The sequence below is a fragment of the Rhamphochromis sp. 'chilingali' genome, assembly GCF_963969265.1.
Source record: "Rhamphochromis sp. 'chilingali' genome assembly, chromosome: 3".
In the NCBI taxonomy this organism is placed as follows: Eukaryota; Metazoa; Chordata; class Actinopteri; order Cichliformes; family Cichlidae; genus Rhamphochromis; species Rhamphochromis sp. 'chilingali'.
The window spans coordinates 34,924,552-34,939,611 of record NC_137931.1 but is presented as its reverse complement, the minus strand read 5'-3'; the positions used below and the strand labels follow the sequence as shown (position 1 = coordinate 34,939,611).

At 41.3% G+C, this 15,060-nt stretch overlaps 1 protein-coding gene across 2 annotated transcripts; it reads right to left on the bottom strand.

Moving 5' to 3' along the window:
• Positions 1 to 8,064: 8,064 nt before the first annotated feature.
• On the bottom strand, positions 8,065 to 13,702 carry creb3l3a (cAMP responsive element binding protein 3-like 3a). Of its 2 annotated transcripts, none has more exons than XM_080877841.1 (10): positions 13,547 to 13,702; positions 13,146 to 13,250; positions 12,789 to 13,035; positions 12,012 to 12,142; positions 11,026 to 11,136; positions 10,822 to 10,928; positions 10,265 to 10,333; positions 9,978 to 10,062; positions 9,538 to 9,631; positions 8,065 to 8,899 (listed from the first exon to the last, which is right to left on the bottom strand). In XM_080877841.1, the coding sequence occupies exons 1-10, from the start codon at positions 13,565 to 13,567 to the stop codon at positions 8,583 to 8,585; spliced, it is 1,287 nt and encodes a 428-aa protein (XP_080733967.1). In that variant the 5' UTR covers positions 13,568 to 13,702; the 3' UTR covers positions 8,065 to 8,582. The 2 variants fall into 2 exon arrangements, with proteins under 2 accessions (XP_080733967.1, XP_080733968.1); XM_080877842.1 differs by having other exon boundaries at positions 12,789 to 13,032; positions 13,547 to 13,701.
• Positions 13,703 to 15,060: the final 1,358 nt, after the last annotated feature.

Genomic DNA, 15,060 nt, shown 5'->3' with positions numbered 1-15,060 from the left:
CTCAAACAGAAAACCCAGGAACAATAACTGCCTAAACTAAAGGCAAATAGGAAATACCACAAAACTAACAACATCTCAAAAAATGAGAACAATACAAAGAAAGCTCAAAGTGCTGGGTCGGAGACCCAGCCTGTGACAGTAATCAATGCGAAACACTGGCTCTAGAGTCACTGGAGGCTAGTTCTGTTGTTATTAAGGAAGCTGACAAAGGCTGTCTAAAATGTATTCAGGATAAGGATTATTCTGTGTGGGGAAACTCAAACACAAGAACAAGTGTTACATTCCCCTGCATTGCTCCCTCCAGCCAGTAACTCAGCTCACGGTAAGAGCCAAAGTAGCACAGTTATATAACAACAAAATCTTTCAGTTAAAAAGGAAACACATTATAGGGTTATGACTTCCTTCTTGTGTTACTTTATTTCAACTGTACGATTCATAAATCTCCTGAATCGTGACAGGTTACTGTTAGAGGTCCCAGTCTTTTATATTTGGCAGCTGTGGGTGCAAGTCTGATCAAATCACAGAACGTATTTATTCCATTTTAAAATCCTATTTCACATAAACATGAACCAAAAGTTTTCGACATTGGCTGCTGACACACTGTGTCTTTGTGCCCAGAGTATTTGGATTACATTTTTGACCTTTGGATGCATTCACTGGCTGCATGTAAAATTCTGAGCACTGAATAATTGCTATCCAAAGACACGACAAAAATCTGTTTTTTCACTCTGTTGTGTAGAGGCATGCCTTATTAACCAAGTTAGCACACTTGACACTTTTAGGTTAAGTCCCATCTTATCAGTTTCCATGGAAAAGGCACTTTAAGTGACTAAATAGTAACCACTTGACCTTTTTGTTGTCTGAAATCCAGGGACTGTGCAGCTTTGAAAAGCTTAAAGAGATAAAATGGGAAATGTAGCTGGTGTTCAGCCTTTGACAAAGACAGATAGTGGCAGATGGAAGAGAATATCTGTAGTTCCATTAATGGGAACATTTTCCCAATAACTCTTCTAAAACAAACTTTTAGGAGACTCATATAGATCTAAAATAATTTACTTTATTTATCATAGATGGATAGAATTTTATTTCAAACATGTAAATCTAACTGAAAAAAAAAACCAACAGAAAAGAAAAACTTAAAAACATCAAGTTTTCATGAATATCTCTTTGTCTACACAATGTTTATGCTCGAAAAAGAAGTAGGATGAAGTTTACACTTTTGCATCATCATCATCTAAGAAAGGAATAAAAATCCGGAAGACACTGTATGATCTCATAAAAAGTTGGTGCCTATCTGGCAATAATATTGCATACTGTGCTGTTCAGTTGTTAAGAACATATTGTGGATGGTCACATTTCTAAGTAACTAAAGGGTAGCATGACGTGTCATAGGACTGAGGATAATAAAGAGTCAGGCTGTGTTTGCTGCTCTTTTAAAAGGTCAGAAATTTAGGCTTTACACTTATATGTACATATGTGCACATGCCACTGGATTCTTTGAATAACTTGCTGTTTTTTGGAACTCACTACTATAGTGCTGAAACCCAAGTTCTCATATCAGAGTGGGAGGAACATGCAGGAGATTTCAAGGTTATAGGACTTTAATTATTAATAATTTCCTGTCAAGTCGAACTGTGGGTTATTTGTGGAAATATGTAAATATGTTTCATTTGATATGCTAATATTATTACCCTGGCTCTCGAGCAAAGGGACCCAGTTCAGCTTTAAAATTAAAGTGGTGTGATTAGCTTGCCTGGCTACTCGACCGTGAAAGATCCTAATCAGCCGAGCAAAGGTGATGAATCCCACAGCTAAATGTCCTCGACTCAGAACCTTCCCTGCTTCCTTTTCATAAGCATGTATAACATTCTGGCCAGCCCCAAGGACTCCCATGAAACCACGATGGTTAACAAACAAATAAACAAACAATATATATATGTGTGTGTATATATATATATATATATATATATATATATATACTAGGGGTGCAACGGTACACAAAATTCACGGTTCGGTTCGGTTCGATACTTTGGTGTCACGGTTCGATATTTTTTCGATACAAAAAAATGTTCATGCATTTTTAATTTGTCATTTATTAAAATTATAAATATATATTTTAACTCAAAAGTACAGTTTTTAAATTTAACCCTAACCCTTGTGCGTGTTTTTTATTTTGACAGCGAATGCGCACCTGCGGACCACTTATGTGCAGCCCTGGTTATTTAGCTCGTCATATTGCAGCCACAGAAATTCTTTTGTCCATGAAACCATAAAGCTGCACTTTCTTTTTGCCTTATAGTCTGATTTGTCATAACTTCTCCGTTTTGTGGTAAGCTTTTCTTTGGCTGTCACTTCTTCACCCTGACCTGTCTTATTTGGCTCAGCAGAACTGAAATGCTTTTACACACGCACTCACATAAGCTCAGCGATTCTCTGCGCGATCAACCTCTCACATGTTTAAGCTGCGGGAGATTTCACTTGTCATGTTTGCATAGTAAGCTAACGATTAATAAGACGATGTCAGAGGAATTGGTGCAAAAATTATCATCACTCACAGATCAGTGCTGTCGCTCTCTATACACAGTTAGCACGAGTGCAAAGTGAAAGCAAAAAAACAAGCGCAAATTCAAACGCGACTTCAATATGTCACATATTGACAGTGGCTCACCGATGCCAATGACATAATTACCCAGCTACATTTCTGAAAGAATGCAAAAGCATTGACATATATTTTTCCTACAATAGCCCAACGGGCAGGGAAGAGATAGATTTTGGTAGCCCGACTGAAAAAATCGCTAGCTCCGGGACGTCGGGCTAGCGATATTGCAAGCCCTGTATCTGATTGAGGAATCACTCATCTTTGGAAAAGAGAGTTTATTACAGAGAAATGGCTCTTTCCAAAATAAAAGCTATACTAGCCGCTTCTTCTGGGCTATATTCTCAGCAGCATAAGGAGAATCATGTGCTAACAGCTGTCTAAATGACTCGGCTAAAGTTAGTAGCATGCTTGCTTTTTTTTGTCTGCTTCCACTTGTCTTTGCACTAGGGTGATGTCGGCGTAAATGTGCAGTCATATTCGTTGTGTTCCCACTAGTGCTTTCAGGTTAATCTCGTTGAAATGACCTTAACGCCACAACACGGCAAATCTCCGTTAACGAGCTACCGCTGATCGCTCCGTGCATGGGGCTAGACGGCCAACACGTTAACGAGCTAACTGCGCTAACACACTAGTTCACACCAATGTAATTGAGCATTGCATGGCACATCCAACATACTGTTTTACTTTAGTGCATGACTCGCTTACCTTCAGGGTCATACGTCACATGAAAACCAAAATAATTCCAAACGCCAGATCTGAATGAGGTTCAATTTGCCTGTTGCAAGGCGAGCTTAACTTCTGTCTCGCTAGCTTGCCCTGCGCTCTTCCTTCTGACTATGCTGTCTGTGTTGAGCGCTCAGTGGATCTGCGCTGGACAGTGCAGCCTAGGCGGAGTAGTCGAACACAGATTCACTGAGCACTCAACACAGACAGCATCGTCAGAAGGAAAGTTGATAAAATAAATTACAAATGTTGTATTGTTCGATACATATGCGTACCGAACCGAAAGCACTGTATCGAACGGTTCAATATCGATACGAATATCGTTGCACCCCTAATATATACATATATATTCTTCGATACCCAACATTCACAATGACGGCGAAACAACTAGTAGCTCAGTGTTCAAACATTCGAAAGAAGGGACTGCTCTCACAGCTAGAGATTGACGAGGTACAACACAAATGCTACGGCAAGGAGGAGTCAGGACGCCAGGTCAGGGGGGAGATATCATCACCCCCACCCGAGATTGGGTACATAGCCCCAAGTGCGATAGGAGAAGGATCGTTGAGTGCGAGAGGAACTGACCTGAAAAATAGGATCATGGCCAAGCTTGAAACCTGGATCCCCCGTAGCCGGTTACCAAGATTACGTGAAGTACCCTCAGAAGGTCTGCTAGATGATGTTAATGCAGCACTACGGACAATACCTACAACCACGATTACCGACACTAACAAGCTGATCTACAATACGGCAGCAGTGATCAGTGAGATGCTTGGCTACAAGTTGAACAGCCACAAGGGGCAGTACCCTCCATGGAGAAGGAGGCTAGAGGGCAAGATCAAAGTAGCACGGAGGGAGGTTAGCCAACTAACGGAGTTGCAGAAAGGTGCGACAAAGAAGGTGCATAAGAAATAAAGCAAGCTGTCCATACCTGAGGCCTTGGAAACTGCCAAGCAAAGACTCACAGCCTTGGCCAGCCGCTTGAGGAGGTACACCAGAGAGATAGAAGGCAGGAGAATAAACCAGCTGTTCTCCACAGAACCAGCAAAGGTGTACTCTCAGTGGCAAGGGAACAATAAGAGAACAGCACCACCAAGGATGGAGACGGAGCAATACTGGAAGAGCATATGGGAGAAGGACGCAACCAATAACGGCAATGCTCAGTGGCTAGTGGATCTGAGGGCAGACCACAGTGACCTCCCTGAACAGGGTCCAGTAACCATCACAGTGGCAGATATCTAAGAAAGGGTCTCCAGTATGAAGAGTTGGACAGCACCAGGGCCCGACATGGTTCACGCCTACTGGCTAAAGAAGCTGACTGCACTCCACGAGCGTCTGGCAGCACAAATGAACCAGCTGCTAGTTAACGAGAGACACCCAGAATGGCTAACCGAAGGTCGGACGGTCCTGATCCCCAAGGACCCCAAGAAGGGACCGGTCCCCTCCAACTACCGACCAATAACCTGCCTCAGTACTACATGGAAGCTCCTGTCAGGCATCATATCGGCTAAGATGAACAGGCACATGGGTCAATACATGAGTGGGACACAGAAAGGAATTGGCAAGAATACCAGAGGCGCAAAACACCAGCTACTGGTAGACAGAACAGTCAGCCGAGACTGCAAGACCAGACTGACCAACCTGTGCACTGCCTGGATTGATTACAAGAAGGCCTATGACTCAATGCCCCACAGCTGGATACTGGAATGCCTAGAATTGTACAAGATCAATGGGACCCTAAGAGCCTTCATCAGGAACTCAATGGAGATGTGGCGTACAATACTAGAGGCCAACTCCAAGCCCATAGCACAAGTCACCATCAAGTGCGGGATCTACCAAGGAGATGCTCTGTCCCCACTGCTGTTCTGCATAGGCCTGAACCCCCTCAGTGAGATCATTAACAAGACTGGCTACGGATACCGACTACGGAATGGAGCAGTTGTCAGCCACCTCCTGTACATGGATGACATCAAGCTGTATGCCAAGAGTGAACGAGACATCGATTCACTGATCCACACTACCAGGCTATACAGCAATGACATTGGAATGTCGTTCGGACTGGAGAAGTGTAGTCGGATGGTAACAAAGAGAGGGAAGGTAGTCAGAACTGAGGGGATTGAACTACCAGAAGGCAACATTGCAGACATAGAGGACAGTTACAAGTACCTGGGGATCCCGCAGGCGAATGGGAACCATGAAGAGGCCGCTAGAAAAGCTGCAACCACCAAGTACCTGCAGAGGGTCAGGCAAGTCCTGAGGAGTCAGCTGAATGGTAAGAACAAGATCCGGGCCATCAACACGTACGCCCTGCCCGTGATCAGGTACCCTGCTGGGGTAATAGGCTGGCCAAAGGAGGAGATAGAAGCCACTGACATAAAGACAAGAAAGCTCCTTACCATGCATGGAGGGTTTCACCCCAAGTCCAGCACCCTGAAGCTGTACGCTAAGCGGAAGGAATAGGGCCGGGGACTGGTGAGTGTCAGCACCACAGTCCAGGATGAGACAACGAACATCCAAGAATACATTGGGAAGATGGCCCCAACTGACCGAGTGCTCAGTGAATACCTCAGGCAGCAGAAACCCAAGAAAGAGGAGGGAGACGAGGAACCATCATGGAAGGACAGGCCCCTGCACGGTATGTACCACCGGCAGATAGAGGAGGTGGCTGATATCCAGAAATCCTACCAGTGGCTGGACAAAGCTGGACTGAAAGACAGCACAGAGGCACTAATCATGGCAGCACAAGAACAAGCTCTGAGTACAAGATCCATAGAGGCTGGGGTCTATCACACCAGGCAAGACCCCAGGTGCAGGCTGTGTAAAGATGCCCCAGAGACAATCCAGCACATAACAGCAGGGTGCAAGATGCTAGCAGGCAAGGCATACATGGAACGCCATAACCAAGTGGCCGGCATAGTGTACAGGAACATCTGTGCCGAGTATAACCTGGAAGTCCCGAGGTCAAAATGGGAGATGCCCCCAAGGGTGGTGGAGAATGACCGAGCTAAGATCCTGTGGGACTTCCAGATACAGACGGACAAAATGGTGGTGGCTAACCAACCGGACATAGTGGTGGTAGACAAACAGAAGAAGACGGCCGTAGTGATCGATGTAGCGGTTCCGAATGACAGCAATATCAGGAAGAAGGAACACGAGAAGCTGGAGAAATACCAAGGGCTCAGAAAAGAGCTCAAGAGGATGTGGAGGGTGAAGGTAACGGTGGTCCCTGTGGTAATCGGAGCACTAGGTGCGGTGACTCCCAAGCTAGGCGAGTGGCTCCAGCAGATCCCGGGAATAACATCGGAGATCTCTGTCCAGAAGAGCGCAGTCCTGGGAACAGCTAAGATACTGCGCAGGACCCTCAAGCTCCCAGGCCTCTGGTAGAGGACCCGAGCTTGAAGGATAAAACCACCCGCAGGGGCATGCTGGGTGATAAAAAAAAACAAAAAAACAAAAAACAAAAAACAAATATATATATATATATATATATATATATATATATATTTTATCACCCAGCACGATAGATAGATAGATAGATAGATAGATAGATAGATAGATAGATAGATATAACCACACCTACAAATTCATAAGAATTATGAGAAATTATGAGAAAAATAATGAGAAAACTATGAGAATTATGAGAAAACAATACACATCACAATCAAATGTTGGTGGAGAGTTGGATCAGGAGTCTGTTCTCTGATTTATTGCTGCCTGTAAAAATGAAAAGCAGTAAGTGGCTGAAAGCTAGCATATACAAGGAGCACAGCTAGGCCAGATACTGTGCCATCTGACCATGTTTGAAGGCAAAGTGTTTATTGCTGCTCTGAAAAGCCACACTTAAAGTCAGGCTGAAAAAGACAGCTGCCATAGCAACAGGAAAGGTCCTATAATCATTCAAATATGTGATTAAAAGTGTGCAATTTCACACAATCTTTGGTAAAAAAAACAAAACAAAAAAACATTCAGGTTGTCACAACCAGTTGACAAATTTTAGTTTAAGCTTAGTTTAGAATGGATTTCAAAACCGTTTTGATGGATTGCCACAAAGTTGCCATTCCCCTCATGCTGAATCCAGTCTGCAGACACGCACACAGAAAGCTATGCCTTCATCTTTCATGTAATATGTTCAGTGTCAGGTGAACAAGCTGGAGTAATTCCAGATAGTTGTCAGCTGACTGAAGATTTAGTCAGGTGATGACATTCTCTCAAGAGCTTCAAGTAATCTCATGAATGTTGTAAATTAATCTCAAAAGAGGGATTTCTGTTATCAAATGTCCGTGTGTGTGTGTGTGTGTGTATTAATGGAAATCACATTTTTTTCTTTTACGAATCCATTCAGATGGTAACCAGAGTGTTGGATGGAGAGGATCATTTAATCCCAGAATTCAATCTCCGGCCGCTCCTTCAAATAAAGTCTAGCCGACCTCAGAAAATGTCATCTTGAACAGGTCAGACCTAAATGCTAGGTGAAATGGCAGCAAGCTTAAGAACACCTTTCAATTTTTGTTAGGTTGACAATGACAAAACAGAAGGTGGGCGAGTGCCACAGACACCAACTGGAACCTGGCTTCAACAAGTAAATAAGTCAACATGTCAAGTCTGACTAATGAGATAACAGGTCATCTGCCTCACCTTTGTCCCAGTTTTCCGTCTCCCTCTGTGTGAACCATGTCACTACTGACATCCACCCCACAGCGCTCTTTTTTCAACCAGAAGTGTCAACAGAGATGTTGTACCACATGTTTTCACTTTTTAATAATTAAAGCTTGGAAATACAGAAAAATGAGTACACAGTATATTCAAACCACTGATTTTGTTGTGTTATTTTAATACTTTTCTTTACTTTACGATGTTTAATCCGTGAATAAATCCAAACTACTGCAATCAACTCTTCGGAGAAAACATGCTTTGAAAATCCTTTAACATTTCAAAAATCGTTCATTATGATCAAAACTATACACGCAATCACGGCTCTATTCACCACATTTTTTGACATTCTCAAACAGCAATTTACACTGGCATTTCATCAAAGTCAAGGCATACACAGAAAAAGAAATTTCAGTAGGGATTCAAATCCAAACACTGATATAAAACAGTATCACAAGTAGAAAAAAAAAGCATACAGGCTACATAAGTATTAAAGACAAAATGGGAATGATTAAAACCCAATTTCCATTTGTGTAAACAACAGCCCCTGATAATCCCCTGCTCTACCATTAGGAGTAGGATAATTTGAAAATTTTGCTTCCCTTCTTTCTTACATACCATCAGCGTGTGGCTGTAACCTGGCAGAGCGATGGGGATTCAAGGTCACCGTAGCGATGTGACCAGTAATTGGATCTACATGGAAATGACCAATTTTGTCTTCCTGGCTGTTGTTGAGAGACATGGACTCCAAAGTGGATTGTTCTTGGTCTACTGCCATCTTCTCCATCAGTGCGGTCAAATCTTCCAATCCCGGGTCTTCTGGGTAATGCCGGTGAAGAGGCTCTGATTCATCCTCGCTGAAGATTGGGGATTCAGTGACATGGAGTACACGGGAAGCCTGAAGGTTCTGCAGGGACCGTGACTGGACTGTAGGAGAATAAGACGTAGAGTAAAACAAGTATTATAGTCAGGTCTTATTGTGTTGTTCTAGACATGCACTGAGGCAGGCAAGTGTACATTTTCACATCTGCGTGCTCTCATAAGTTTGTGACGATTCAAAATTCAAACCTAAACACGTTAAAGACTCCTGTAACAGAGCCCCGAGCAGTCGGGGAAGGCACAAGATGATTGCTTTTTTTCAGTTCTGTCAAACCACTCAGGTTAAGAAATTATACCTCACTGCTTTGCAAACACTAATCTCGTCTCCTATTAAACTGAAAGAAATACATCATAGTCGGTATCAGCAAACACATTCAACATTAAACTGACATTCAATACTAAACTAATAATTAATGGTAAGCAATCAGATCAAGCGCCGCTTCACAGAGCAGAGCTTAATAACTGCAGTGACAATAAATGGCCTTGGTCCTCTCTGCCTTCCGACTAACTTTAAGTAGATGGCAAATCCTCAGAACAGTAGAGGCGACTGTGGAGCTCAGCAGGTGAGAACCGTTCCAGCAGCGTGTGAGAATGTAGTTCTAGCAAACTCCGCAGCTGTGACATATAGCTGCTGGATTAGTTGGCAGGCAGCCACACAAAGCTGTTTGGTGCTGAAGGTTACTCACTTCTGACTGGAGTGAAGTCTCCTTGGCTGACTTTGGAGTCAGATAAGGGCTTGAGGCTTGGGAACAGTATTAGGGAGAAGGACAGCACGAGCACCTGAGAATATGATAAAAAAGGAGTGTTAGATAAAGTACGAGGGGGGTTGCTACATCTTTTTTTTTGAAGGCATTTAGTTATATTTATAGATTAAAAGTTACACTTTAAAAGTGCCTCTAGTGTTGAGCTTTATTCCAGTGTCGTGATTAGATGCAGTAGCTTCTCTTTAAGCCACTGTATCTCTCCCTTGCTGTATTACCCAGTGTGCACCAGTCTAAATTGGCTTTTCTTAATGGCTCATCCAGCAGCAGTAATTTTTGGTGTTTGGGCATTAGGAAACTGAATTCTTTCATGAAGAGCCACGTGTGTCAGTGACAATTTATCTTATCACAGAGGATGTCTGTACCAGTACACATGTCCCAGTCTGGGCTGGCTTATTAGTTGTATTCATGACCATGGCCTGCAGCCTGCGCAGCTGTTCCATTAGTGACCTGTAGGGAGGAATGGGGAAAAGAAAATACAAAGAGAAGACGTGATAAGAGGATTAAAAAAGGTTTGAGGGGAACAGGAAAGCAGGGAAAAATGCCAAAGGTAGTTATTTTGCTAAGATGAAATGTCATAACAAACATTAACCTGAGATCACAGAATGATTAATTAAAAACAGAGATCGATTTTTTGTCTCCGATCACTCACATGTTACATTTCTCCAGCTGGGACACTTTTCTCTGTAGCTCTTGGTTGTGTGTACTGCAAGCAACCATCCTAAAGGGGGATACACGAGGGGAAGAAAGGAGAAAAAAAAAAAAACAAGTTGAAAGAATATAATTTTTTCTCTCTTTTAGGTTTTCATCTCCAGTGAAAGCTTGCTATCAAAAATCGGTTTAAGGCTCCGTCTGTTATTCATGAATTGATCTGAAGGAGTACGGGGAATGTTGAATGCTCCGATTTACAAATTGGCTCTATAATGCGTTACTCCAAAATATTTTGCAGTGCACACTCTTAAACGGTTTTCTGCTCAGAAGCTGACATTAAAAACCCAAAAGTGTGGATTTTTTTCCATTAAGTTTCTTTCTCTGAAATACATTAACCTGTAACAAGAGTACAGGGCTGCCCGGAGGGTACAATGGCAAAATAATCAAAACTTATTTATGCTTTGAAAAATGATTATCAGTTTCTAAGACTGTTATTATCGGTAAGAATTGCAGTTAAAATGCTAAAACATTCCAACCCACTCTAAATTTGAATATTACCTGCTTTCCAGCCCATCGATGTACTCCTTTTTCTTCTTTCTGCTCTCCTGGGCCGACTGCTTGTTGCGAATTTTTCGGCGTATTTTCTTCAGAATCCTTTCTTCATACTGACAAAGGAAGGAACATTACTGTTTTGAGCCTCTGTATGATAAATTCTAGGTGCTGGAAACTGTTCTCATTGTTTGGGTATTGATAGCCGTTTACCTTTGTGAGAGGTAGCTGGGTGGGCAGAGTGACTCCCTCCTTTGCTAAAAGCTTCTTCTCATCTTCATTGAGAACCAGCTCTTGAACGGACTTTTGGGATGGCTGTGGGGTCTGGTGGGAAAATACAAATTCTAATTTTTAAAACACCACCACTAATAAATTTTCTCTCTGGCCACCTCTTTCACTGTGCGCTCAATGAACCTCACAGGAAACAGTTAAATTGGTGCAGACTATCAAGGCAACTTCATCAGTCTCATTTCATGGCTTCTGAAAAGTAATTATGGTGTGAAAACCCAAGTTGCATTCTGCTACTCTCTCCTTCATCTTACTAAACTAGGCTGAGAAGATTGATCAATACCTGGAGTGAACTGAAATCCACTTAAGTTTCAGAAGCTCTAACGTATTATTCTGGTCATGGTGATCTTTATTTGATAATCTAATTTCTTTTTGTGTGAGTGTGTGAAATGAGAATATCTGATATGTTGACCTAATAAACTTTCTCTTCACAAAATGCTATTTAGTAATGCCACATAATATAAAATTCTTCACACATTAAGAAGGTATTTTATCTCCAAAATTTTGTATGAATGAATGAAAGTTATGGGAAGGTTTGAAAAAATCATCTTCGGTAGAATACTAATAAAAATCTTTTGTGTCTTCCTTCTCTCCGGCTCAGAAAACAACCATCAGTTGCTGCACATTCAGCAAAGCGTCCCACAAACAAGAGTAAAAATAGAAATTTCATTTGCAATTCCAAAGGCCTTACCCCTTGCTGAATTCATGAGATCAGGGACTGTAGTAATCCACTTGTTTGTTTTCTTTTTTTTTTTTACCAAAGTACACATGCACACTCACACACAAAAGGTAAACAACAGGTCTCTTAAGTCAAGAAAGCAATGAAAGATCCACAAACATGCATTAGACACGCTCTCCCCCAACCCTCAACCATCCCCTCCTTCTCTATCAGGGAGCAACAGGATACTTACTGGCTCAGACGTGCCCGACAATAGCAGATCTTTGACAGTTAGGGGGAAGCTAGAGGAAAGCTGTGATGTATCCACATCAGAAGGATGTGTAATCCTCGCCTTGCCCATTGGAAAGCCAAGCTTCCAGCCATCTGCACACACAGGAGCAACGATAGTGCACATGCAAATAAAGACCAAGGAGACGTGCTCGTCTCGCTGGATTCTGACCAGCAATTCTGGAGGCCGATTGTGTAAATACTGATAACTCTGCAAGGCGCTGAGCATGTTGACTTTCTTTTGTCTGCATCGATAATGTCTGTGTCTTAGCATTTGACTGTTTCTGTATACAGTCACAAATAATCTATGATATCCTACTATATTCTTTAAACTGGGATTCATATTCAGGAACAAAAACTTTCAAACACTGAGTGCCATTATCATTCCTTTCCCAGAAGGACTGGATTTAGTATAATGTCATTAGAATGAAATGCTAATATTATCAGAGCTTGGTTATCTAAAAATGTGCAAAATGTAGATAACCGATGGCAATTTTTCAAGCAAATGAGAATATTTTCTCCTTTCATCTCTGCTATAATAAAGCAGTATTAGTATTAGGGATATCATAAGAATTTGTCATTTGAAGATATAACTTGGGACTTAATTTCCACAGTTTGATTAAACACACCAGAGAACATAATGTTTCGTTTAATCAATAATCATGAAAAGATATTAGGAATTAGAACCCAATGTAATGTGTCCCAATGTGAATGTTTTACTTTTTGGATATGTGCGACTTACTGAAGTCAGCGGGGACATTGGCTTCCAGGGCCGCTTTGGTTAGTGGTCTTGTACCAAAGAAATGGGAGTCCCCGGGTGGGCTTTCAGGGCGCTGAGGACTGTCCATCTGGTCTGATGGAGGGTCCTCACTGATCCCACTGTCACTGGGAGATGGTGACCAGAGCGGAGAGGCTGACACAGAATCACCGCCACGCAGGAGCGCATTGAGAAAGTCATCGTTTGGCTGTTCGGGTGGCTGCAACATCTGCTGGGTGAAAACATCAAGTTGAACGATTATTCTCTATGTGTGAGGTAACAACATACAGAGAACACCGACAAGGAAGTGGGAGAAAGAAGTCATATAACAGTCTCACACACATTTGGGTCCTGGATTGGCCAAGTGTGTTGTTCTGGTTCTTCGTGACGGAGAATACCATTATTTTGATCAAATAGCCAGTCAAGCAGCTCAAGGCCATCACAACCCTGAAGAGAGGTCATGCGTTAAATAGCAACATATAAGAGAAAACAACACAGCAGTAAAGATTTCAGATACTATGAACATCTGTTTCACTGCCAACAATTCACCAACCCACACAAGTCAGTGTGATTTTTTTTAAAACATTAACATTTTTAAATCGTTGGTTTAAGAATATACACTAAATACAGGTTTTCAGTTTTCTCTCAAGCGTGAACTTTGCTCTCCAGCTCTTGAAGGCTTCCTCTGCAGCTTTGTCTTAAATCTGTAAACTATGATATAATGGAAATACTAAAATGTTTACCTGATCCGGGTAATGCTCCATAATTTTCCTGCTTGAGTGGCACACCAAAGAAGCTGTCAAAACAACTGCAACCCAAACAAAATATCTATTTTACTCTGAGGTCTCCGTTTCCGAAGAGTCTGCTCTTAATCTCTCAGCTCTTCTGGGGTCCAAAGTGTAAACTCCAACTCAACACACCCAGCTGACTAGATTGCTTTGTCCTTACTGGCTCTTAGAGCATATATTAGTAATCTTATTGGTAGTTAAGAGTACACAGCTACCTAGATAGAAGACCGGGACAGAAGAAATGAAGTCACCAGTTAGATGTGAACATCAGAAAGGGCAAAGTCTCCTGTTTTCTTTTCTCTTATTTTTTTTGATAGTTTGTTGACATAGGGATAGTTGTGACCTTTAGCACATATTCAAAACACAATGATCAAACAAAAGCTCGATTCTTTGTCAAATTCAGCCAAAAACTCTGGTTTTGAGGAACTTTATGTTAATTTATCTGATCATTTCACAGATGTGCATCCTACAGTTGTGTCTCAAATCATGTGATTAATCAAGAAAAGTTACAGTTTTATTGACTGACAGAATAAAAAAAAAACATGTTCTTTGTATTTGTGGTTTAAGGCATTTCTGGGAAAATTTAATTTGAAAGTTGAACAAAACATTTATATACTTTAAATCAGTAGCACTTTCTATTACAACTCGGTAAAAAAGGGGTAATAGTAGGGTGACAAGGTTAATAATGTGGTAATCTCTACGTTATTACTATGCAATTACCAAAGTAATAACTATGTAATATATAAGTAATATCACAGTAGCAACAGTGGTTAAAGTTGAGTAATATTACCCTGAAATTTATATACTAGGATAATAAAAGCCTAAAAACTTTGTTTAACAATGTGGAAATACAACTCGGTAATAAAGTGGTAATAGTTCAATTTGTTTCAATTCAATTTTATTTATATAGTGCCAATAACAGTTGTCTCAAGGCACTTTATATTGTACAATAGATCCTACAATAATAGATACAGAAAAAAACCCAGCAATCATATGACCCCTTATGAGCAAGCACTTTGGCGACAGTTTTAAGCCTAATCTTAAAAGCAGAGATATTGTCTGTCTCCTGAATCCAAACGGGAAGCTGAAAACTGAATGCTCTCCCTCCCATTCTACTAGGAACAACAAGTAAGCCTGCAGTTAGAGAGCAAAGTGCTCTAATAGGGTGATATGGTACTACAAGGTCATTAAGATAAGATGGGGCCTGATTATTTAAGACCTGAGGAGCAGGATTTTGAATTCAATTCTGGATTTAACAGGGAAGAAACAAGGTTATTAATATGCTATTAAATAGAAACAGACAGTTTTGCATTTTGCAGCTCTGTTTCGAGCTTATGACACAGAAACTACCACAGTTACTGAAATTACCACATTATTACCCTATTATTTCCCCCTTGTTATCCAACTATTAGCTATTTATTACCAAGCTGTAATAGAAAGTTCTACCTTTAAATCTTCTAAATAAAATT

What these genes read in the sequence shown, in the direction of transcription:
- creb3l3a (XM_080877841.1), bottom strand. Translation starts at nt 13,567, where the DNA reads ATGGAGCATTACCCGGATCAG. An exon ending in TGGAGCATTACCCGGATCAG is followed by an intron (nt 13,251 to 13,546) that starts GTAAACATTTTA and finishes ACCTCTCTTCAG; the next exon opens with GGTTGTGATGGCCTTGAGCT. An exon ending in CAGCTGGAGAAATGTAACAT is followed by an intron (nt 10,063 to 10,264) that starts GTGAGTGATCGG and finishes TCCTCCCTACAG; the next exon opens with GTCACTAATGGAACAGCTGC.